This window comes from Plodia interpunctella, chromosome 5 (genome assembly GCF_027563975.2).
Source record: "Plodia interpunctella isolate USDA-ARS_2022_Savannah chromosome 5, ilPloInte3.2, whole genome shotgun sequence".
Lineage (NCBI taxonomy): Eukaryota > Metazoa > Arthropoda > Insecta > Lepidoptera > Pyralidae > Plodia > Plodia interpunctella.
Genome location: NC_071298.1, coordinates 6,227,630 through 6,253,094, shown reverse-complemented (window position 1 = coordinate 6,253,094; position 25,465 = coordinate 6,227,630). Strand labels below are relative to the sequence as shown.

Sequence of the window (25,465 nt, the reverse complement as noted above, 5' to 3'; positions counted from 1 at the left end):
GACAATTCTTCACCTTTATCGTGTACATTAGTTATTTCAACATGATGACGATGAGTCTTGTTTGTCAATTGCGTTATCAGGGATAAACCGATTTTCATTAAAAATTGTATGGATATTAATGACATACGCAAGAGGGCTGCAACGAGTCAAGTAGGAGTGAAAGGTTGGTTGAAAATACACTAGATATTTTCTGCCACTAGCGAGAACCGCTGACTATAGAGCTTTTTATAAAGATACGATACTGGAAACTACACGTAGTAAGCTATCTTTTCGTGATAAAAAATGGCCTGATCACACTCGACCATCAGAAATACTATCCGTACAGTGAATGTTAATTGTGCCCAATAAATAGTATGTGATCTTATTATGTGGAGCACGGCGTATAGTATGTAGATGATGTGAGAAACGCGAAGACGGAAGCATGGGAGCACATCACACATAGATACATCTCGGATGGGCTGATTCCGTGCGCCCGCGCAGAATCGCTAATCGATCCGTCCGCGCACACCCATCTGTATTCAAACAGCAGACGCTGACCATCAGTAGCAAAACGCTAAAAATATAAGGCACAAGGGCATCTCATGGCCGACATGGCCTTACCTGAATCACATAAAGTGACAAATAAATGTTTGTTCCGGCACGATAACATAAACGCTGTGTGTGTCCCGAAATGAAACATTTTAATTATTTGTAATGTGCTTATAATTACATCTATGCTAGTTATTGTACGACACAATTTAGGTCTATTTTCACCGTTTTTTTCACCTTCCCTAAATCTAATAATAGGAAGACATCAGCTTGTACATAAACTAGAATTCTACTACATATTTCAATATCTATCCCGTTATTAGTCTCGTTTTTAGGCTTGAAACACTTTAACTTTCATAATTTTTTAAATTATAAGAATAGTTGAACAATGTATTTATTTAAAATTGTCTTTGTAAAATTTGAGCGTTAGGTTTTAAACATAGGTAGATTGAATATACAACGTCAGCTGGCTAAAAGAGAATGATTCACCATCGGTTAGCTCTCAGTGAGTCATGAGGACTTATCTTTAAGTTTTTATAGGTACCGTGTTTAGTTAGTTACTAAGTAGGTAGGAATTAGCAATCAACGTTACTGAGACCGGGAATGTCAATATAGCCTCTCTGGAAAACGTCTATGTCGGAGTTATCCCTGATGCGTTCGGCGAGAGCCTTCTCCTGCGCGAGGGGGTGCCACGCGCCCAGCGTGCAGGCCGTGTCGTCGCGCGCCACGTGGTAGTGGCAGCGGCGGGTGGCACGGACCGACGGCACGTACTCAAACACACGAACCCGCTTGCAACGTTGCAGGGACAGCCATATACCTGCAGTCGAACTGGCATTTAGGAAAATGTAGACGGAAGGCAGATAGTTACAAAATAGTTGTTCAAAAACTTTTGACAACTAGATACGCGTCTGTCGCTCGTTTAATGCAACAATGAAAAATAAAGTAAAAACTGTACTCTAAATTATATAATTTATTATTAAGAATATAACTTTGTAAGTTATTTTTTTTTATTAATTTGAAAAGTATAAATAATGAAAAGCTACCTATAAACCCTGAAGACGGAGGATTTCTACGGAGTCGGTAGGAGGAAGCATCTTGAAGAACTGCCCACAGCTCCCACAGCACTTGCGGTCGAAGCAGGTGGACGTCTGCGCCCGGTCTCTCTTCAAGAAGTCTGGAATACAGTTTACACACTGATCGGAAAAAAAGGAATTATGCGTTACGCTATCTAAACATTTACTAGGTTTTTTAAAAATAAATCCAGTTCCTAAGTTTATTTGCCTTGGATGAACTAATTACCTATATTTATTTTCTAGTTTCAAAGAAATAAAATACCAGCATACCTTTTATAAACTGGAAAAAGTGGAAAATCAGGTTGACGGTACCAGTCTTCTAATGATGAGGAGAAATTGGCAGGATCCCATATTAACATCGATATATCTTTATAAATTTGGTCTTCCAGAAATTTAAATTCTGGTTTGGTCACAACCTGGAGAAAGTTTTGAGTTTTCATTTCCATCATCGATTTACTTGCTGATAAAAAATTACTTACTATCTATTTACCTGAGAATTTAGAATCCTGAATGTTGTTTTAGATCCAACGTCTTCTGTATAGTTTAATGTCGGCGCATTGTTAAATCGTACCACCATATCATGAGAATCTACAAAAAAATAAACAAATAACTTAAGATTTATACCCATTTCATTTTTAAGATACTTCACATTCATACCAATTACAATCAGATACCACAATAATATCTGTCACCACAAATATCTAATAATTTAATTAAGGTCTCTTACAATAAAACCACAAATTGTAAAATCGTGACTAACCATAAAAAACTGTTAACTTGATAGATAATTGTAAATAATTCGAACAAGGCCTGGCAAAAAAATAATACTTTCTGCAGGCTTTGGATCTCTCGCGTCGCAGCGCAGGTAGACAAAGTTCAGCACACAGACACGACCTTGAAAACTGTTTCCGCTCTACTTCAGTGATTTTGAAATAACATTTGCCGTCGGAAATGAGAGAAATCTTTTAAACACATCACGTTAATTTACACAAGAAAAATGTTTCATAAAACACAATATAGAAATAAAGTTTTTACCTTCATCATCACTTTAGTCAAAATCATTTTAGTGTCTATTATATAATTGTTCTTCCGACTTTCTAACATATTATTAATAATAATGTCCTGCCAAAAGTTGGTGTCTCTCCTATTTCAGTTAGTCAGAGTGGAAGTCCTCCAGGTAAGTTATAAAAAATATCACATTCACAGTAAATTCGTCTAATTTATTTATTATTTTTATTATCATCTCCTTGAATTTTTCTTGTCCTAATAGGTCTCGTTCCGAACTCATTTGCTTATCAGCCACGAGTCTGCGCCAGGCAATGACTAATGATGGTTTGTTATATATTTGTTCAACACCGTCCATCAGCGTGGGCCGTACGTTTAGCCTCAATACAGACTTGTCATTTTAATACCCAATGAATCGTGTGTCATGAGGTTGGATCCAAAGAGAACGTAGGCCTGTACATCTTGGAGCACTGATAGCATATACTTAGCTAAGTTACAATTTTAGTTATTACACTGGTCTTACCTATCTAGCTGGTTAACTACCTACTGGGAAGAGAATTACAGTACAGTAGTTCAACTAGTAGCAGCCGCTAGCCATATAGGGCACATTACAAGATTAATCACCTGATTTTCCCTGTCTACTTGACAAAGAACTTCGGAGTTCTTCATTCAAATAATAATAAAATCAATCAATATTTTTTTGACTAAACTTTCTTAACATATTTTGAATACCCCTCTCATTTAATACAGTAATTTTACGTAAATAATATTTACGTAAACAATTAAGCAATTTTTTTCTCACGTCTGTAATGCGTCTGTTTGACCTTTTTAATATCCGCGATAGATGACAGTAATAATCCGATAGACAACCATCCGCACCTAAACACTCTTATCAACCGTAATATCTGAAGCACTGCATGTTTCTAATTGACTTGGTCTTATACGTTCTTCGCCTCTATTGATGTCATACTTATCGGCCAACCTAGCTAGGTGAATTTCATATATCTGTTTCACCTTACCCATGAAATGCCATGTAAGAAAGTGGAACAATGGTGACAAACGACGTGGCGACAATTATCTATAGGATGCAGTAATTGCATTCTAGATGAGTGTCATCAGGAAAACGTTTACTTTTTTTCATTGACACTAATTTATTTGAGTGATGATCGAAGCTGGATTTAAAAATAACCAGAGAAATCTTATGTAAGACATGTACTTAGCCAGGCTTATTATTTATGTTGTCTAAGTTCCCTATCTTGTTTAATTAACAACATCACAGACCACAATGCCTTGGTTGAGTGGTCTGTGAATAACATATAAACAAACAGCAAAGCATACTGCATACACTCCTTATCATACTGCACCAAAGATTGAACAATTTTAGGTGCTTTGGTTCTGTCTTTCGTACTGAAGTTATAAGTTTTTAATATTTCCAGTTAAACCCAACTTAGGTTTTTATAAACAATAAACGCACAATAAACACAATGTTTATTGTTTATTATTATAAGTTTCCATGATATAACTTTGTTGATAAACATATTGTTTTATCCAATCCAACGTCACTTTTCTTTAGATTCATCATTTCCTACAAAGAAGGAGACGCTGGATCCAAATGATAAGAAAAATGTACTTAGATGGTGCTTTTTAAAAAGTATAGATGAGAACTTACATTCTCTACTTACTATAAGTACTTACTAAACTAACAGCCTGTCCCGGCTTCGAGAATAAAAATGTAATAAATTAATAAATTATACACCTAAACCTTGCTATATAGTGGTAGTTATTGAGTTTAACGTGAACAGACAGATTGACACGCGACAGAGGACTTTGTTTTATAATATAATATGTATGTAAGGAGATTCCTGCCTGCGCAATTTTAAATGAAAGAGAGGAATATAATGTTGTTAACAGTATCAAATTAAATAATGCATGTAACTATTAAGACCAGGCTCTGACTAGAAGATCGATGGGCCATTGTTGTCCGTCGATGGTAGTAGGTACATACCTATTGCAACACGCTGATCGGCTTATTATTACCCTGCCTTAGTAACATTGTAAATAGGATCGTTGAAATAGATTTAAAATGTTATAGGCAAAAAGTTGTATGTGTATTTTTCCGTGGTCTGGTGCACCGGACTTCTGAACTGTACCACGGGCAAAAAGATTCCACAATGTTGGTGGGTTAGTACCCACATAAATTTACCTATATATGTCATGTATTAGTAAAAACTAGGCTATGTTGTTCATTAATAACAATAAAAAGTGACTATTTTATCCATGAGGTTATTATATTAAAATCGTGCTACTCCAGCCACGCCGCAAAACAACGTGGTTTCGGTCACAAGTGCACAATAGCCACCGCACATGAATTATTCAGGGCCCTTCGCGCAGGTTGATGACTTTGTGCCAATGATCCTGCACTTGATCGCAAACGAAAACTCTGACAGATGCGACCGCCACACGCTCGACCTTGTGCTCTCACGAAACAAATCTAAGGAAAATATAGTTTCTCTATTTAACTTTAACACACAAAAAATTAAAAAGTATCGCACCTTTATCCCTTACGGGGTAGACAGAGCCAAGAGTTGCGAAACTAAAGGCCACGTATTGTGGGCTTATTGGTGGAATAGTTCCGATGAATCAATTTATTTCTATTCAATTGGGACAGACTGCTAGTCCATCGCCTATGAGAAGAATCTCAAATTCGTCAAGCAAAGATGGGTGGATAATGTCAGTAAGCTGCCAGCCATAACTGGATGAGGAAGGCAGAGACAAGGAGTCATGAAGGAAGATGGAGGAGGTCCATCTCCGAAGACGAATAAAGAAAGGGCATATTAAGCTTTCGATCTTCAGTCTTGATGTCTAGGGAGCCCTCATCAGGCATATAAATGTTGGCTCATTTATATTATAAAATACAAGTGTGCGGACAAACATATATACAAGAACATTACCATCCTCAATTCTATACTCCATATGCAGACATGGAGAAAATCAATTTTCTGGAAAACATTCAGAATATTTTTATTTTACTCTGTTTAATAAAAAAAACGATGGTGCGAGAAGGATACAAGTACTTATACTATCATCAAGTCCAAAAGGACAACGTTCTGCACTTACGGTATTTTGTACATCGACTACAAATGCTCTAACTGCAGCTCTACACCTCATGTTAAATGACCACCAATGACACAAATATGTTGTGTGTGTAGAGAGTGCTAATTTTCATCGTAAACTTTAGGCGACTTGGACTAATTTTTATGTATACTTATTTGCCCAGAGAAGTTTTTTTTACTTAGGTACATACAGTACATGCTTGTTATTTTTTGACTTAAGTACTTGCTTTTCAATTATAGTCGAAACGTATTTTCAACGTACGTCAAACTATTAATTAACCTAAACGAAAGTCTTTGTAATTTCATTTGTAAATTCATTTAGTAGGATAAAGCAATAGTACCTATTTGTTTGAAACCCATAATAACGTACGCTGTGGTCAATTTGTGACTAATACGTTCTATATGGAAGTTTATAAGGAAAGTGAATCATTTGATAGTTTTTGCTTTAGACGTATGGGTGTGTACTCCGGTCCAGGAAAAAAAATGCCGATTACTCAATTTAAGTGTTTTACTTTGGCCTTAACGCCTTAAACATGCCTATACAAGGAGAAAGTAAAACATTTTAAATACTCCCTTATAGAGTCTATGGGTATAAACAGGTACCTATAGAAATTTTGTTTAAATGTAAGCTACTGTCTTCACAGTGGCAGTTAAGGCCACAGATCATTTAGCTAAATGTACTATGGGCAAACCGAATTGGAAATATGTTTGTTTATTAAATTGTGATGAAGCAAATAAGACAAGTATGATTCCCTATTGGTATTAAACTAATAACAATATATTTTTAGGTAGGCTCTTATCAGATACCACTTCCGTGAGCAGGACGCATGAAATTAATAAAATTCACATCACGCGCATAAAGTTGTAAGAAAATTGCAAACTGCTTCCGCAAAAAGTGACAAGTTTCCTTCAACGCGTCAGCGATTGTATGATACACGTGAAAACCCTGCCTGCCCGTGATTGTACCTAAACATTCACCTTTATTCTCTACAATTTGGACCGTTCGCCGAAACCAACCGCCTCTGCATGACAATATGAGTACAAAGCAGAGATCCGATGCGATAACTGCACAATAATTATTAACGGTCGATCACCTCTATCATGATTTAGGTACCTACATTGTATCAAACCGTTTTACCTGCTAAATTATTGTCAAACTTTGTTATTTTGATGTAGTGGCATAGGCAAAGCTTCGAACATATGATGATGATGATGAAGATCAAATGATGCAGTACCTACGCATGAAGCCTTGTCAATGAAGAGGGAATTGCAATTTCCACCAAAATAATTTTGAATCTCTGTGATAATTATTATATTAATAATTCTTTCACGTAAAATTTATGTTCTCATTATCGGTTATTGGCCTATGACATGAAACACAAAATGCCTAACGCAAAGCTTAGTAAAGCACATTGAGGACGGTAACTGTAAACACAATAGAGTAGGTAGCTCGCAGTAGAACGAGTGTAAGTAAGTACCTACGTTAGTCAAAGTCAACATTCACCAAATACAACGCCAACTCATACATGCAATATGATTCATACACACTTACACAGACTAAGTGTAAGTAGGTAACATGCATCAAAGTGAAAAATGTACGACTGCTAAAAGCTCACGCAGGACAGGTATAATGTCCTCCTTGTTCACCACGTAACATATTGGAAAATACAAAAAAATAATCACCTATGAATTCCCCTAAACGTGAGCCCAAAAGTGCTCCTGCGCTGGTCACAACTGCGCAAGTGTTAAAAGCCCGAGACTGTTGCAAGGGAGACTTAGGTATTTTGAATCCTAGACGGTGGAAAGGTTCATCATCTTGAGTCACCGTCCGCACCTGCACTCTCTTCAAACCACACAACACTTCTTGTTTAGTCACTTCCTTTCTATGGTCACCTTTATACTTAACATTATACGAGTTATGCGATTCCAAACCAGACTTGAATACTTTGCTATCTCCCATCAAAACCCTGTGGAATTCTTTGAGCAGCAACTCCTTGAACTCTCTTGTCTGTGCTTCGCATTCCGAAGAGTCCAATTCGTCGCAAATATACCTGTCGCTGTCGAACTCTAAGATAGGTGTGTGTATGTTCGGAAATCGAGGGCTACCTTTGCTTTTCCTCACCACGTTATTGGACGGTCTAATGACGGCTCCGGCCAGCTTTATCGACGACTGAGTCACCTGCTGGCTGCTCCAGAACCCAGCTATGGCCGATCTCCGATTCTTTCTATTTGGCTCTAATCTCAAACTAGAATAATTTGTAGAAACTTTATACTGTTCTCCGTATTTGTCCTGAAAATTCAACATTGGGCTCGCTTTCTGCGGGCTTCCTGGGGCCTTATTATATAGTTTTTGTTTTGTTATGTACATCCAATACTGCGACCATATCAAATATAAGTATCCACACATGCCAAAACAGATAAGGTTAATGAAAACCCACACTGACATAGCTGCTGCCTTCATTTTTACACAAACTTGCCACTTTTTATTTAGGTACTTCACACTATCATATCAGCACGATTGGTTTTAAATGTTATGCATATTTTATGTATATGAAAGTAATAATATCACAACCATTTTACTATAATACAAAGCTTCCGCAAAGCTGAGGGTGGAGACTGAATCAGCTGACTGATGTTGCATCCAACGCGCATGCGTGTGCCGCATTGTCCTGATTTAGTGAATGTGAATAACAAAATAAAGGAACTAAGTTAACAATACTACAATATTTTTACCTTATTTCTACAAATATACTGATATACCTAGCATTATAAAAAATATTTATGTTGAACTCTTGCTCCGAGCGCGAATAATAAATGCCATCAAAAACATGCTGTAAAAACCCCAAGTCTCGCAGCTCAGTTTTTCTACCGTAAAAAAGTTGTGAGATCCATGTGGATTAACTTATTTAGTCCCTACTTAAAGGACATTCTGTCTTAAGTAACTACGCAAGTTATTATCACATCAATATTAAAAATCTTTTAGGTTTTAAATAAATAGATCGACTTGGCCATTGCATGAAAACATAATGTATCTTACATGTAATACATATTATATTAGATGGTTTAGTCTGTGGCGCCCCACGCGATTGACTCTGGTCTCCAAAACTAATATGTAATTTTTCCAAGCGGCTCATCGGAAGACATGTTATTAATGCAGTTGGTGTATCTAGAAAACTGGACCGAAATTCCAGAATATTTAGGTTTTCCCTTGATTTAGACACTACTAAAACACTTATTGTATTCTAAATTTGAAGCTTCTATGTCTGCTAGAAGTGCCTTGGACTTTTGATGATCAGTCAGTCAGTGAGTGAGTGACAAAATCAAGAAACTTTAACAAGTTACAATTCTTAAACTATTGGTTCAAATTGAATGAAATTAGAAATTTACACTGTTTATACAATACCTGCTTAGTTACTGAAATTGCAGGCTTCCTGTTTTATCCACAAAGAAGTTATTGGGGTTCGAAATTGGCCTGAATTGCTTCGAGAAAAGGATGATACGGCCGTGCCTCTTTTTTTGCTCGACTAGCGAGGGCACTCCCGTGCCGCCAGATAGTAGCTGTATCCGCAGTCATGAATATAATGTGCTATTGACCAAATTTACAGTATCACGCAGAAGAATTAACTAATGCAGCATTAAATTGGATACATCTGTTTGTAAGCATATTGTCATAGTGCCATTGAATAATATCAATTGGACCAATTTTTTATTGGATCAATTAATGTTACCGTCGGTTTTAATAAAGATAAATATATATACTTTTTACAGATTTAAAATAAATATAACTAAGATCATTAGTATAAGTTTTGTGTTTTGTGGCGTGTGATTCCTCCCTAGAATAGGATCAACTCCATATCCTGCCAATTGTAAAATCATGGCCAAATCTTCAAAATTGTAAGGTTCTTTTTACGCTAATCCTAGCGTCGCAACCCCGATCAAAACCGAGAACATAGTAATACATTTAAATATAACCAAATGAAATATGTATTATACTATACTTACTTGGTTCCCAGCCTCATTTAAACCATGGGAGCAAAAATAAGAAGTCTTTGTATAGCTATTTTTTATTGCAGGAAGTTTAGTCACAACCGGTTTCAATTCTAAAAAAGGATATATAAAAGGTTTGGTCTGCTTGACTATCTATATTTTATCACATTATTCGAGATAAAAATAATTATAAAAACAGTTTTAAACCATACTTAAACTAAGATATGATAGTTACAAATATAGCAAATTATTTACTACAAATAAGTTAATCTGACTAGAATAAAAAGATAAAATAAATATTCCAAAATTAATGACTACTACAATGGCAAAATTAATATTTATTTATATTAAGCTTCTGAATAAAAACACATACTTTGCATTAAAATTTGGATGGCAAATCTGGGAATTTGATTGTATAAAAGCACTTGAAAATAAACACATATTCAATTAAGATTACAACTAATTGAAATATAAATCAGTCAAAAATATTCTCACCGCGATAAATTACTAGCCCATCTCTTATCATTGTTTGAATCGTACACTTGTACTATGGACGTTTGACGATTTTGTACCAACAGGACAGGATAGGAACAAGGGACGCAAGGAAGGTTCTAGACCTCTCTTCTTCTCTTCAGCGATTGTCCATCCAGCGATTGTATGGCGGAGGCTCAGGCGTCACTTCCCGACGAGTGAGGAATGTAGAATAATGCAAGATTGGAAGAAGGGCCCCGCCCAACACCAGTGCACCGAACGTGGGCTTGTGTATCAACCTATGTAAACAAAAAATATTGAAATAGTTACTAATGCACATTAAGAACTTGCTTGAAGTGAAAATAAATTAATTTCATAATGACTTGCAAATAACACTTTGGTGCAATGTATTTTATAAAATTTTAACAATGAATAGTACATACTGAGTATAATCAACATTCTTACCAAGGTATTGATATGATGAAGAGTGTATACGAAAAAGAGAGAATAAAGTTGACCCACAATCTTGTGCATCGTCTCAAGCTGCTGGATATCCATGAACACTGGAGAACTGAAACAAAAAATTTCCTAATTGCTTTTGATATAAGGCTGATAGAAGATGAGGTGTTTACATATCTTTTCGGATTCTGTTGGCGAAAATACGGGTCACTCATGTACGACCGTCGACCATCGACAAAAAAGTCGACTGCAGTCAAAGTAATGTTTATTTCTCAGGTTAGTTTTAATAAAATTATCAAAATGATATGCTCACACAATGTGATCCAATCCGGATGGAGAGTCATGGCTGAAGCAAATACTTGAACAAAGCCCAGCATCCGGTATTTCCAAGTGTGGAGGTTGGCGTCGCGGCGCTCTAGGTCGTGCAGCTGCCGGAGGCTGTAGGAGCCCTTGCGGAGCAGCGCCAGCGGGTCCGCGCCGGGGAAGGCCGGGGAAGTGTATGCTTGTAAAGTGCCACCTTCTACTAATCCTACAGCAGTGTACTGAAAATTGTTTACAGTATTTAGCTTCATTAAGGTATTCCTAGGTGGAGTTCTTTGAATATCTCTATCTCTAGTAAATGAGAAAAGAAAAGGACATTTATTATAATGTCATTTACTCACAATGTCGTCCTCGCGTCCGGCATACGAGAAATGTATACGCAAGTCGCCAATATCATGTTCTAGAGCACTTTCGCCATGATAATAAAATCCGGAATGTAATTTGATATCACTCCGCTCTGGTCTTGAATCAGACCATATTTCATAGTAATCATTCACTTTGCGCTTCACATCTATACCTGAAAAGAAAAATTATATTTCGAATTATACGAAAAAACCATCAAAAATTAGTTATTGAATGTTTAACATTCAAATATTTTTCAGAACTGCCTTAACTGGAACCTATGCTATTTTTCATAATTAGTAGTTGTTGATAATAACAGCCACATGTCGCTTGGTAATGATAAAAAAGTCTAAATGTACCTACCTAAATAAAGAAATCCAATCTTCACATTATCTGCTATATGAGTCTCACTGAAGATAGGCATTGAAGTAGGGTTGTGATGGCCGGGCCTTATATAAAACAAGGATGAGTCCACAATGTAATCCCTCCAATCTTTGTGGTACCAATATGTCTTGTGTGATTCATCTGCAGGTTCACTCAGGAAATTCTCTTGATCTCTATAAAATAATAGTATTGATAAATTAAATACAAGCCTCAGGATTATTATTTTAGATTTATATTTATTATATTTTTCATTTGATCCATGTCATCTTATAAATTAAAATAAAACTTCTGAGCAAAACGAAATTAACTATCTATCAGATACCTAATACTCAATGGTCTGACTACTGATGCCAAAGATCATGTAAAGTGGAAAAAAATAACAGACCCTGGGGTCTGACGCTTAGCATCAGTGGAAGGATCTGGCAAACCACTCAAACAATCTATATACTCGCATAATAATGATAAATTATAAAAATTTGCAGTATTCATATGCTAACTTCCTAAATAAATATCTAGTACTTCTCAGATGTTTTAATTAAAATCACTATATTTAAAAACAGTTAAAAACTTGTTAAACCTACTCTAAAATACTTACTGTGCCTCTTCAATCCATTGATACATTTGAACCCTCTTCCGTAACTTGACTGCCTGCACCTGTATGTTATAGTCAGGCTCAGATATAGGCTCAAGAATTCGCAGTGGACCCAGTATGTGAACTATACGGCCCTCATAACGTGCAGCTACATCACCATTGTGGACATCGATGCTCTCTGCAGCTGATACCAGCTCATCCAATATTAGATTGCTTTGGATGGTCTGACTCTGGAAGCCAATAAATGTATTTAATTAATAATACTTGTGGCCCACACAAGATAGAGTAGGAAATGAAAAGGATTCATTTAAATTTAGTCTATTTTAGATTTAAGCTTACCTCAGCCCACAATAGAAAGTAAGTAACTCCAGAGAATAGCACAAGACTCAGGGCAGTTGTCAATGATGTTTGTTTGAAATGGTTCCTAACTGCGCTCCAATCCATCTACGAAAACAAATAGAATTTAATTTATTACATGAACAAAAACTTATTTTATAATGTTATTGTGTACATGTTGTTGCTGTATTATTGTATGTCACTTACCTTTGTAGTTCATATGAGATTCTTAAAGGATATTGGACTTCGAATGGTTAGATTAAAAATGTAGGAACGATTGTAGTATTTGTTATTCGTTGTTATAAGTTAGAACCACTTTTCTAGTACCTACTTATCCGATGATCTAAGTCGCCCAAAGATTTGGGAGAATAGAACCTCAACTTACGTTTATTATTTTGATAAATCGCAAGCATTCTTTATTTGGTATAGAAAGACATATTTTAAATTAAAATATTATTTTTCCACTGTATAGTATAATAGTGTATTATTATTTATGATTATGATGAAACCGAACAACGAACCGAATAAATTATGATTTTTTTATATTGTCTTCTATCACTGTCACTGACACACATTTCACATAATTGACATTGACATTAATTGCATTAGCAATGTTATGAATCTAGTTATCTAGACTGTCAAAGTTTAATACCTATCTGTGTCACCACCTCTTTCTTTGTAAACATTGGGTGTGTAATTTTTTTTTAATTAAAATTAAAAAATATTAGCCCAAAACCAATAGGTAACTAGCTTTCGTACTACAATGAATTGTTACTATAACTTTTTTTACTATGAAAACGAAAAGGAATGCAACATAACATTTTGCATTCCAACGCATATTATGCGTTGTTTACGAGGTTTTATCAGTGATATTTTTATCTATGATTTCATCTATCTTGCTTCATTATGTTCTGGAGAAGTATCCATGGGCGCGGGCGCAGCATAAAAAATGTCACAATCATCATAAATGTCAATTCGTTGAAATAGCATAATTTAAGGTTACGTACGTATGATGTTTTTGTTTTTATTTCGAACTTTAATTGAATTTATTAAAGTTCCTTGTGATTTCTAACAATGAGAATTAATCGTTATTATATTCTAAAATGTATAGACTATAGCTTCCAAACCGTATATCGTAGGAGATATCACGGTGTCCCATTTTTAGATTTTTACGAACAAACTACTGGTGAGTTACACATAAATTATGTTTTTTACGTTTTGAAATATAAAAAATATGTAGGAAATTTTACTAGTACTCTAAACAAGTCACATATAGTAATAGGATATATTAGCATTACTTAAACATAATACCTACGTAATCGTTTTTAGCCAAATAAGGTTTTTCTTTCTTTATTATGTCAGGATATTCACAAAACTGCGTAGATCAACAAAAAAGGAAAACCGAAATAGAATATTATTTCAGAAAAATAGTCATCTTTTTTTACAGGGCGCAGTGTGACAAAAGCCTGGCTCCCACAATTGAAGAAAAAACATCCACACATTGATCAACTTAGCTATGACCAATTACAAGTTTCTTTACAAATATTGCAAAAATTTTGCATAGGTGCCTTAGACGCTTGTTATAATCCACATGTATTTGTAATGAATCCTATAACTATGGATAATTATGGATCAATATTATATGAATGTGGATTTATCAATATTTTACCTAAATACATCATCAAGTAAGAATTTAAATGTCTTTATTTTTTTTTTCAAGGGTGTCCAATTTTATTCAAGTTGTCTAAAGAATTGAATGAATAGAAAGTTATTTTTTTAAAAGTTGTTAATATCTTCCTATAAATGTATATAAGCCAATGTTTATCATACATTTAAAATCTTTAAATAGCTTTGTGATATATTTCAGGTACCATACACTTGTGAAATCTCGAACTATAAGTCAGCTCAAGAAAGAAGGTCTGCTAAATGGTGATATTATATTAGAACAACACCTACAAGAGTGCTTTAAGGATTGGCCGGATGTTTGTAAATCATTACTGCATTTCCGGGACACTGATACATCTATTTGTATGTTAATTTTTTATTGGCAACATCATAAATCCTTTTCTTTACTTATAATTAATCCTCTTACTTATATTTTCACGTTTATAGTACTTAACAACAAAGAGACTCTTATTACTTTCCCATACAACACTTTCAACATCTAGTAGTTAATTATCCATATTATTGTTTTTTTTCCTCAGTCCATCCAATCTTGTAGTTGTTTCATATTTTATAGATTTTAAAGGCCTCTTTAGGCCTCTTCCTATTATATTATCACATCAATTGATTTTACAATTTATATAATTTTACAGTAACAGTCCGCATGAGTGTTCTGGAGAGGTACTTGACATGGAAGCTGTCTATAACCAATGAAGAATTCCAAAAATATTGTAAAAATTACTTGCCATTAAAACACAAACCTATGGCTGATATACAGGAAGCACTGGAATTAGCTGAGAATGAAATCAGATTTGATACAGATGAGATAAGGAGAAACGGTTTTATTATATCATCTGACCCAATCAATACTAAACTTATTATTGAAAATGTACCTTCATTGGCTGGATTCGATATTAGAGATGCTATAAAAATTGAACCAGCCATATTGAAAAATAATTATAATGCTCTTTTAAAAATAAGAAATTTGTTAGAGGTATGTAATATTTTAATTAAATATTTTAATTAATAATATCGAACATATCGTACACATACATATATATAAAATACACATAATCTTCTTTTTAAATAACTGATATTATGACTGCTATTGTTTATAGGAATACCGGATTTCTGAAGAAGCCCAAAGACATTGTTTAAAAGTATACTGCATGCGGCCATCTACAGTGCAAAAAAGATTGGATGAATTAGGAAATATGAAAGAATATCAAATATTACACACAAATCCTAGGGTAAAACACAATCTATAAATAAAAATCGAATTCCTAATTGTTATAATACAATACTTGCTCACTCTGCCATTAGCAGCATTTGTCATTTGCCACAATGATTTTAGGTATTGTCCATGGTGGTCCATAAGAACAAAATGGTGCAACGACTATCGAAGATTGAAATAGCTAAGAAACAATGTTACAGTCTCAACCACCTTGTGTCATCAAGTAAAGTATTTAATGAGTAAGTAGTGTAGTTTTAATAATAGATCAGATAACATCTCCAAACTACAAGATACACACATCAGCTTAATTCTTCTTCATAGTCGTATTCCTCATGAATGAGGGTCGTGGTTATTACGTGGAATGAAACACACAAAAACTTTCTTGGCATTATTAATGGAGTGGTTTGCCATTGCCTTCTCCATTTCACACACAAATTAATAAGAATCAACCAGTGTGCATGTTTTCCTTCACCAGAAGCAGGTGGTGGTCGATGAAAACTACTATAGGTACATGAGTCAGATTGGAATACAAACTCATGTGGCACCAGTAGGATTCGAACCTGGGACCTTTCGATCCACAGGCGGGCGTCATAATCATCACGCCATCGCTGCACCTCAGCTTCAGCTTAATTAGCTAATGCGTATTCAGTTTTGCACTCCACTTAAATGTGATGTACTAGCTTTTTCCCGCGGCTTCGGAGTTTCATAGCAAATTCTCAGTAATTTTTTATCACGTATTCTGTAAGACTGGTAAACATAATATATGATTCAAATTCGTATGTTTTTCTTATCTTTAGTTCAATTTCCTGTTTCCCGCTACGCTCGTCCCGCAACTTGTCCAATCCTTCGTGCTCTGTAGGCATCCGTATCGTTTTCTACATATTGTGCCATCACATTTTTCGTAATGTGTCCCACCCCGTTTCCCACTACTTGCCTCGCCCCTTTTTCACTACGTGTCTCCGTCCCATTTTCCGCTTTCTGCAACCGATTTCACGATATCACCCGCCATATCATAGAGATGCAATTTTCAAAATATAGATAATGCATTAAAATATTCTCTTCTTCTTCTTCTTTCTCTTACCTAATATTTCCAGTTATTTATTGGTGTGAGGTGTGATTTACTACAAAGAGTATGTTTATCAAATTTCTTTAAAATTGCTTTTTATCTTTAAAATTGAATTAAGTCCCACACAGTCTTTCACCCCCCATTTCAAAAGGGGGTTCAAAAGGGGGGTGTATGTAAAATCTGAAACACGTATTCTTAATTTTTTGTAAACAACTAAAATCCAAATTTTCAAATCACTAACTTCAACAGTGTAGAACTTACATAATATAAAAGTTTTTCACCTCTTTCACCCCCTTCGGGGTAGAATTTCCAAAAATCCTTAGTGCTCACCTCACTCCTCTGGGAACCTACATGCTAAATTCAGCTTCCTACGCCCAGTAGTTTCGGCTGTACGTGGTCTGTCAGTCAGTCACTCAGTAACGAAAGTGTTTTATATATATTGATTATGTAGTAGGAAATAATTATTTTTTTCTTTATTACAGTTATATTACAAGTTTCGGTAACAAAGTATGCGGACGAGATATATCCATCCTCATATGCACTTCTCTAAAAATAACTAATGATGATGATAAAAAACTAGCCAAATCAATTATCCAAAATGTCCACTCTAAGCTAAGGAGACACAAGTACTATCTTTATTCAAGTCTGCACGTCATAGCCGAAACCATTGAATATCTGAAAAAGAGCTTTGATGACAAAACAATATTAGATAATTGCCATTTACTACTGTATCCCATGTAAGTCAATCTGTCGAATATTAAACATAATTTGAATATTTACTCCTGCTCTAAATGGGCAGATTTTTAAATCGTATTACAAATTCCATAATTTTTAAAATGATATAGATTTGGTTTTTATATCGTGTTTTCTTTTGTGTAATGATGAATATTGTATCATCGCGCAGGATACTGTTAATAGATAAATGTACATACCTACTTAAACTAAACTTTATGTTTCCAGTTGTGAAATAGAACTATATTTAGAAACTTTTCTGAAACTGCGAAACGAGGGCCGCTCCGCATTCCAGTCAGCCCACATGGACGCCAGTTACAATAACATAAAGTACTGGGCTCTGACTGATGAACACATACTCAGTTTGGTGCTGTATGAAATTGAGAAGAAGTACCACTTCAGCGGCGATGGCATCTGGGCCAGGCAAGATGGAGTCAAATTGGATTCTAAAGTAGCTAGTTGATGTAAAGTTTTAGTACCTAGTTAGATTTGCTCCATTCCTTATACTGACAAAAAATGCCTCAAACAGCTTTTATTTGTATTATATATGCCTTGTCTATTTTAAGAATACGACGTAATTTAAAAAATATATGCATTGTATGAAAAGTATCCAAAGTTTTTGAAATTAATATAATGGGTTTTATAAATTAAGTAGGCATATACAATATTTTAAATAAAACACTCAAATAAGCACATCGGTAATATTATTTTTATCTTTTTCATATCAAATGTCTTACTTTATTAAAATACAATTTATTGCTCTATCAAACTTAACACAATAATATATATTAGTTTAATTAAACAAATTAGACATGATTGAATAAGTAAATTTATTTGGACGCAGAACTCTGCTCTGAAAATCTTAAATTGGCCGACCTTACATGATACCCATATCGAGTTTATAAAGAAAACAGCCTTCCTTAAGCATTGTCTATGACACGAAACCTGGCTGCAAATAGAGCCTGGTTTAGAGTCATAAGCAAACCCTAGTACAATAAATTCGTTGCATTGTTTGTAACTTAAATAATGGAGATCAAAATATATATCTATGATATTACATGTATTGGCAATGTGTTATTTAGTTTATAGATTCTATATATTTTTAATGGTCTTAAAATTTTATCTCTCATTCTTCGCTCTCTTCAACCTATATAGACTTTAGCATACAAACATTGTCTCGATATATCTATGCTTTGGTGATAGTAATACAATTTAAGGTTTCTTGTATGCTAAACTCTATTTATTTAATTTATATTTGGCACAAAGTATTCACTCTTCTCAAAACCTACATTTACCTACGCTTACGATAGCTATTTCTAACATCTGAAGAAATGATACTGGATGTAAATAATTTTATAAATTAAAACATCTATTTGTTTATTACACTAATTCAGATTATATAATCTCATTTTTTAATATTACATAGCGTCACAATTAACATTACATATGTATTAAGGCACAGGGAATGCACGAGAAGTAATATCATTATTTAAAAAAACCATAGCTTTAAATAAAGAAACATTTAAAATTAGCCTACATTACAGTTCCTACCTCTACCAGTACATCGTCGTTCGATGTATTATGAAAACACGAAAGTATTTTGAATAATTATTAAACTTAAAAGGATATTTACATTTATTGCTGGTCTGTCACTAAAATATTTTTATAAATATCTTTATAAACTAGATAGGTGCTATTTCTTATAATATTTCCTTAGCAGACACCATTTTTTTTCGTATTACCACAATACCTACAAATCAATGAAAACTTAAATATTGTCTGGGTATTTCTAGTACCTATTGTAATAAATTTCAAAAGTACAAAGTTCGATAATGAAAAAAACGACTAATTATAAAATAATAACATTATTATTAACTTCGGTCTTCGTATCAAAAATGCTCTTGTTTTAATGCATACTCCTTTTCGAAATTATGCAATATCTAGGATAATTTCGAAAAGGAGTATTTCAATTCAAAAAAGGGGGCAGGGAAGTATAGGCCTGGCCAGGGCTCGGCTCCATCTTGACGACAACAGGCTGGCCCAGCTCTGAGGGCCGCTCCATGTCGAAGTGCTTGTCGTGAGGCACCATCGCGCACTTGTCGTACTCCTCGTGCGGCCCTGCATACCGCGGCGGCTCCTCCTGCAGCGCGCACGGCGCATACTTCTCTTGGTGCTCGTGCGCACGATATTCCAACTTATCCTCGTGCGCATGCGCCTCCATTTGCGGAGAATGCGCCGCCATCATTGGATAATCACGCACTCCCAGCGGCGGCGGACTCCCTTCGCCGTATTCGTATGAATGCCGCGGCGCAAACATCTGCCCGTCGTGGCCATTCAATACGGTCGTATACGAATAAGCGGCGGGCTGGGCGTTGAACCCTGGGTAACCGCTGCTGCCGGATGACAACAAGTGATGGGACGACAGTTCATAGGAATGTTGATACGACCAGGAATCTCCGGGCGCGGGGAGACCGTTTTGGGGGAAGGCAGGGAGATTGTTTCCGATTCCTGAAAATCCTCCACCTATTGTCGTAGAACTTGGTGAACTAGAACCAATGTAACCAGTCTTTCTTGGGGGCTCACGTTTTCTCCACTTTGCTCTTCTGTTTTGGAACCACACCTACAAAGAGTATCGATCACATAAGTAAAAAATAGATATAAAATAACGCAAGCATGAGTGGTGATGGGTTGATTCTACCTACACATAGCATTGCCACGAGATATTTTTTTATCAATTATAGTAATTACTTAAAAACACAGCTTACGTTGAAATAGCGAAGAAATAAATATGGCTATATACATTTGCCAAATTTTCACCGCTTGCTGATATCTCATAGTCTATATGTAACACAAACAGATACCGTTGTAAATTGTTTTTCACAAGTGTTACGGCTCAGGCTCACTGCTACTTAGTTTATCTGTCAGATTACAACGATATATTTTATTAGAAAGTGTTGAAACAAGCCTTTAGTGTTATTTTATATGTGTAGTATATAGTGAGTAAGTTACCTGGACCCGTGATTCGGACAAGTTGAGTTTGAGAGCGAGCTCTTCACGCGCGAACACGTCGGGGTACGGCGCGCGCTCGAACGCGCGCTCCAGTTCCTCCAACTGGTACGCCGTGAACGTTGTTCTAAACACAAAAAAAAACAATATAATGTAGGCAGAATATAATACCAATAGTACAACCCTTTATTGCACATAAAAACACAGTTTCAAACTTAAATACAAATTTTATATGCGCAACAGGCTTATATACTCTAATTTAATTCTAATTTGATTCTCTATGTGTGTCTAAATCAGAATTTCCACCCAAAAACATTGTAATAATTATCGATTTAGATTCTGTACAAAATGAAATTAATCAACGTTTTACATAGATTTTTTTTTCTTGTCAATTTTATATTACGCAACGCATCATTTTTATTACGCAACGCATTGCGTCTAATTATTGATATACATACTGTCTCTTTATAATTGAACAATTTTAATCAAAAATACTTAATGCATTGCATGTTTGAGAAAACTGTGCAGTATTTAAAACGTTGATTTAAAAATTTTAAAGTAAGTAAGCCGAAGGAAATCGTCCAACAATATATGATCCGTATCTATTTTTTATTATCCTATTTTCCGATGGCCTCTTTGCTTCTACACTCTATTATGAATTCATAAATACATCAGTATCATCCTCGCATCTACCATCTGACGCGTGCAATATGGCTGCGGGCGCACGCGCAGAAATTGATTGAGCGTGAAACGAAATTCACCCCTGTTGCGCGCGGGCATCTCTAATTGCCTGCCAATTGACTGTTGGTATATCCCAACTATTTTATTAATTGTTTCACCACTAGTTTATTGCTGTCATCGACGACATTGGTGTAGTCTATTCTATTTCGATTTGTTCTTATGTTAATGCATTCGATTGTACTTTTATTTTAATATTTTCTTTTTCGATAATATGAATGATCATACAAATAAATCAATAACTGCTTTCCCTTTCCACCATCTCATATTTTTAAGTATTGTAATTTTTTGCTACACTTGTTCTAGTAAAACCGCACTTTGAATAAACTTTGCGCAACAAAGTTTTAAACCATTTTGTTGAAGTTTTTCTACCATCTATTCTTACACTTCGCCGAACTTAGCGGTGTCCCCGGTTTCTTTGTTTTATAAAAAGCTCAGATACAATCTTCGCAATGTAGGTACGTTTTTTAGCCTCGGCATCTGAGTTCGCCGCTGATGTATGGTCGGCATTAAACATCCAATGACGTCATAATATTCGTTATATGTATAGATTCATAGTTTGGTGGAGATGGCGCGATAAGGCAATTGACTCCCTACGGCCATACGGGTAATTAACCCCGTGACGACGCTCGACCGGGAAGCGAGGCGCCTGCATCAAGTACCGTCTAAATACTTTTCTATAGAAATGCTTGCTATCTAGATCGCTTGTTTAACAACTTTCAATAAGAACTTTTTTGTTTGCTTGTTGTATATTTAATTATTTTAAAGTAATCATTATGTTAATAAAAATGCTTTTGCCTGCGGCTTCGCCGGTGTGAATTTGTGCGATAGCAGAATAGACATAATTTTCATACAATTTTTAACCTAAATTATATTCATTTGGAGGAAAATTTTTGAAAAATAAAAAGTAGTAGCCTATTTTTAAACGGAGGTCTTTAACTACATGCATAATGTCATCAAAATCTGTCCAGCAGCTTAGCCGTGAAAGCAGAACAGACAGAGAGACAGACTTTTGCATTTATAATTTTATTATGGACTACTTTTGCCCACGTGCGAAGGCACGCGTGATATGTCCCTACAAGCGAATAAAAATATTTGTGATGAACAATTACTAGTCAGTTACATAAACATAAATAATATGCAGATATTTAAAAAACACGACTTCTTTTAAGTTAACATCCCACATACTACATTTATATTAACTTAATGTTTTTTGTTTCTATGGAAGTCAGTATGCCTCCAAAATACCCCAGCTTCTTATAGTCTATGAGCTATCATGAATCGTAAACATAAAATCGATAGTGAATCTAAAGTGGTCCACATTTCGCCACATGTTGTTTATCGCGTATTGAAAATCATCAAATTAGATATGCAAATAATAAAATAGGGGTGGACGGCACGAGCTGCCGCATTCCAGGGGGTGGCGTCGCGCACCTGTGACGGTACCTCGAGGGTACCGCAACGCGTATCAACGCAGGCGTCGTTTAAGGTTGTCCTCATTGAGCTAAAATATGATGCACGTTGGTAATATTATTTTAATTTTTGAGATTTTACATATAATAGAGAGAGATTAAGTGATTTTACATATAATATTTATGCATGCTTTACTTTCAATGATATGCATATTTGTAAATAATATATGCATATTTACATATGCAAACATTATATGCCCTGAGCATGTTTTTTTTTTAATGTTATATTATACAAAATCCAGTCCAGTAGTTTTTGAGTTTATTCATTACAAACAAAAAAATATATAAATCTTTTCTCTTTATAATATTAGTCTGGATGGGCCTTATAAAACAAAACGACAACACGCGACGATAATGGCTAGGTATGTCCGGTATAGACTGTACATAAAGGACACTGTATGTATGTTATGTGGTACACATCCATGCGTCTAAATTCATGTAGAATTTGATCTAGTACGTCGATTGCGAAAAAACTATTGTTATCCGGAGACCGGCTACCGGCAAATAGGCGACGTGTAGTAGTTTGTAAAATCTGGCATGATAATATATTTGTAAGTATTATTTGTTTGTACCTCAAAATATTAAACATCCTATCTCTTTGAAATATCCCATACATATAGTTCTAATAATATTAATACTTATTAATATCAGGATAAGCCGTTCGAAGATATATTTTTGATATTTTTAAATGTAACAAATAATGGAAACGTTATACGACGATAATTTTTAATGTATTTTAAAAAAATAGATCAACGAGTAAAATAATATTGTGTCATGTCTGCGGAATGTTCTAAATAATTACATAATATTACTAAAACATTATCGTAAAGGCGTTTTGCGTCTTCGTGGGGAAGCTACGACTTCGTAACGCTCGTAGCGTGCTTAGCTAAAGACAAACGTCTTCGTAGCACTCGTAGCAATCTTTGCGTAACTCTACTATTTCATAACTTTATTTACACTTACATCTAAATTTTGGTCGATGTAATTTCACGTTCCTATGCCAACATATATTTCTAATAAATAGTAAAGAGCCTTGTAATTAACATAAATAAAATAAATAAAACATATTTATACTAAATCGTATATTTCGTTGTAAGGTCCCCGAAAATTAAATAAATTATTATCCTTTTAAACCTACGTCATCTTCATATCATTGAAATTGAATTGATATAAACCGGGGAACGATCTTTTTGTGCTTATTTTAATGATGTTATACGTTTACTAAAATTAACTGAAGACTAATTTTGAAGACAAAAGTCTTCAAAAGCAAAAATTCCTTGCATTATTATATTCCTGACTGAGTATATTAATTTGCCCTACTACTTACTACTACAATATCATTTATTAAATTTGACATAGGTACAGTTAATTCTACTTACTGCTGAGCATAAAGGAGTTGCATGTGTGATGACACATAGTAAAATAAGAAAATCTCACCTTGTTTTCTTTTTCTTTATGCCGTTATTGTCTCCCTTCTTCTTCTCGCTCTTCTTAGTAGCGGGTGTCGGCGGAGGCGGGGGCGGTGGCGCGTCCACCGGCGGCAGCAGCAGCGGCTCCTCCTTGCGCTTGGGCTCGGCCGCGAACACGGGCAGCTCGTCGCGGTACAGCTCGCCGCCTACCACCACCTGCACGTGCCGCTCCTTGCCGAACTCCCCGAACATGTGCTCCTCGAACGCCTGCTGCTCCATGGCTGCGGCGCCCTCGAAGCATTCGTACCGCGGGCCGCCGCCGGGCCCGCCGTCGCCGCACACGTACATGTAGGTGTCGGGCGGCGGCGGGTGCGCGCCCGCTACCTCCGCTCGCACCTCGCTCGGCTCCGTCGCGCCGGTCGCCGTCCTACCCACTGCTCTGCTGCTCGCCGCCACGAGCCTCACCACCGATTGATCGACTCAGATATTAAACAATTTAACTTCATTTAGACGAGCCCTCGGGATCGACGAACGCTCGCGCCGTATGAATCCTCGTGTTCGTCCTGGTTAAATGGCTTTAATCAACTTTAACGAACTAACTGAATTTGCCCCGCGGTTGGTCAATTTATATTACCATAATACGTCTCTCGACTGAGTGTTAGAACCAATGGATAGAGTGTGCGCGGCGGACGAGTGCAGCGCGCGCTGTGCTATTTTCGTTTGTAGCTAGCGGTCGTAGAATGGATATTGGGACGCTGGATAGGGGCACTTACGACTGTAGTAGTGCATGCTCAGTGAACCAATAGCAATGGCGGAAGTCGGCGAGCCCCTCCCCCTGCGCGGCGCCCTCAGCTCGCTGCGGGCGCAGCGCCGCGGTCGTCGGCGGCACACCATGCGGGATTCCCACAAATTCTCCCAATATTTTTGTTTGTTACTATATTTTGGGGCCCGAACGCCCACATCATTATTTTAAAAGTCCGCCGCGATCCTTTGTGAATCGCAATCGACTTTCTCATATATCTTTCGAATGATTTATAGCCGTGGGAATATGCGCCGTGATTTGTGAAATACTATGTTCATAATTTTCATTTTATATTTTGTTTACCTACATACAAACAACATTAGCAGTTCCATTAAAAAATCACAAAGATGGAGAGCTTCCTAGAACGTCATCACAGTACTATGGGTCCAAATAATCAGTGTTGGTCAAGTATACGCTCTGCAAGTCAGCAGAGCATGACCAGGTTGGCGGCGGAGCAGCGCACGACGTCAACGCCGCACGCGCACTGATCCCATCGACACACTGCGATCGTTTAATTATTAATTAACAGTTATTGCCGGGGATTATTAATAAAACATTCGCCCTGACTATTGGCACTTAGATTAGCTTCGAGAGAGTAATGGCGCATTTCAACAATTTCGGTTGTTATTTAATTGAAGTCAATTTAGATGATCAGAGTCTATTTAGGTTGGTGCTGGCGCTCGCCAGCGGGATCTCTGCTTCATTGGGCTTATTGGTGACTTTCAGACAACAC

The 25,465-nt window shown here is 35.9% G+C and overlaps 4 protein-coding genes across 6 annotated transcripts; 1 reads left to right on the top strand and 3 right to left on the bottom strand.

The window, feature by feature from the left end:
- Nucleotides 1-299: 299 nt before the first annotated feature.
- SiaT (Sialyltransferase) lies at nt 300-8,321 on the bottom strand. Its single transcript, XM_053745879.1, has 5 exons — nt 7,403-8,321; nt 2,092-2,189; nt 1,872-2,017; nt 1,572-1,702; nt 300-1,345 (listed from the first exon to the last, which is right to left on the bottom strand). The coding sequence occupies exons 1-5, from the start codon at nt 8,178-8,180 to the stop codon at nt 1,104-1,106; spliced, it is 1,395 nt and encodes a 464-aa protein (XP_053601854.1). The 5' UTR covers nt 8,181-8,321; the 3' UTR covers nt 300-1,103.
- Nucleotides 8,322-9,767: 1,446 nt separating this feature from the next.
- Nucleotides 9,768-13,188, bottom strand: Tmem43 (Transmembrane protein 43). Of its 2 annotated transcripts, none has more exons than XM_053745883.1 (8): nt 12,997-13,188; nt 12,615-12,719; nt 12,279-12,505; nt 11,663-11,856; nt 11,299-11,474; nt 10,950-11,178; nt 10,643-10,748; nt 9,768-10,476 (listed from the first exon to the last, which is right to left on the bottom strand). In XM_053745883.1, exons 2-8 carry the CDS (start codon nt 12,717-12,719, stop codon nt 10,338-10,340), a joined length of 1,176 nt encoding a protein of 391 aa, XP_053601858.1. In that variant the 5' UTR covers nt 12,997-13,188; the 3' UTR covers nt 9,768-10,337. The 2 variants fall into 2 exon arrangements, with proteins under 2 accessions (XP_053601858.1, XP_053601857.1); XM_053745882.1 differs by having other exon boundaries at nt 12,819-13,187.
- A 254-nt stretch (nt 13,189-13,442) lies between these two features.
- Nucleotides 13,443-17,998, top strand: LOC128670306 (transcription termination factor 5, mitochondrial-like). Of its 2 annotated transcripts, none has more exons than XM_053745874.2 (8): nt 13,443-13,609; nt 14,059-14,296; nt 14,479-14,639; nt 14,927-15,267; nt 15,392-15,523; nt 15,628-15,746; nt 17,056-17,310; nt 17,534-17,998. In XM_053745874.2, the coding sequence occupies exons 2-8, from the start codon at nt 14,214-14,216 to the stop codon at nt 17,766-17,768; spliced, it is 1,326 nt and encodes a 441-aa protein (XP_053601849.1). In that variant the 5' UTR covers nt 13,443-13,609; nt 14,059-14,213; the 3' UTR covers nt 17,769-17,998. The 2 variants fall into 2 exon arrangements, with proteins under 2 accessions (XP_053601849.1, XP_053601848.1); XM_053745873.2 differs by lacking the exon at nt 13,443-13,609 and adding an exon at nt 13,621-13,797.
- LOC128670315 (retinal homeobox protein Rx2-like) lies at nt 17,993-25,002 on the bottom strand. Its single transcript, XM_053745885.1, has 3 exons — nt 23,959-25,002; nt 20,315-20,438; nt 17,993-19,925 (listed from the first exon to the last, which is right to left on the bottom strand). The coding sequence occupies exons 1-3, from the start codon at nt 24,276-24,278 to the stop codon at nt 19,272-19,274; spliced, it is 1,098 nt and encodes a 365-aa protein (XP_053601860.1). The 5' UTR covers nt 24,279-25,002; the 3' UTR covers nt 17,993-19,271.
- Nucleotides 25,003-25,465: the final 463 nt, after the last annotated feature.

Coding starts and splice junctions, on each gene's coding strand:
- LOC128670306 (XM_053745873.2), top strand. CDS start 13,686: ATGAGAATTAATCGTTATTATATTCTAAAATGTATAGACTATAGCTTC. Junction 14,640..14,926: donor GGACACTGATACATCTATTT/GTATGTTAATTT, acceptor ATAATTTTACAG/TAACAGTCCGCATGAGTGTT. Junction 15,747..17,055: donor TCAAGTAAAGTATTTAATGA/GTAAGTAGTGTA, acceptor TCTTTATTACAG/TTATATTACAAGTTTCGGTA.
- Tmem43 (XM_053745883.1), bottom strand. CDS start 12,719: ATGGATTGGAGCGCAGTTAGGAACCATTTCAAACAAACATCATTGACA. Junction 12,506..12,614: donor ACTTTCTATTGTGGGCTGAG/GTAAGCTTAAAT, acceptor ATTGGCTTCCAG/AGTCAGACCATCCAAAGCAA. Junction 10,749..10,949: donor TCCGGATTGGATCACATTGT/GTGAGCATATCA, acceptor TTTTTGTTTCAG/TTCTCCAGTGTTCATGGATA.
- SiaT (XM_053745879.1), bottom strand. CDS start 8,180: ATGAAGGCAGCAGCTATGTCAGTGTGGGTTTTCATTAACCTTATCTGT. Junction 2,190..7,402: donor ACGTTTAGGGGAATTCATAG/GTGATTATTTTT, acceptor ATTTTTTTGTAG/ATTCTCATGATATGGTGGTA. Junction 2,018..2,091: donor TCAGGATTCTAAATTCTCAG/GTAAATAGATAG, acceptor AACTTTCTCCAG/GTTGTGACCAAACCAGAATT.
- LOC128670315 (XM_053745885.1), bottom strand. CDS start 24,278: ATGTACGTGTGCGGCGACGGCGGGCCCGGCGGCGGCCCGCGGTACGAA. Junction 20,439..23,958: donor ATAAAGAAAAAGAAAACAAG/GTGAGATTTTCT, acceptor TTTTGTGTTTAG/AACAACGTTCACGGCGTACC. Junction 19,926..20,314: donor TGTCCGAATCACGGGTCCAG/GTAACTTACTCA, acceptor TACTCTTTGTAG/GTGTGGTTCCAAAACAGAAG.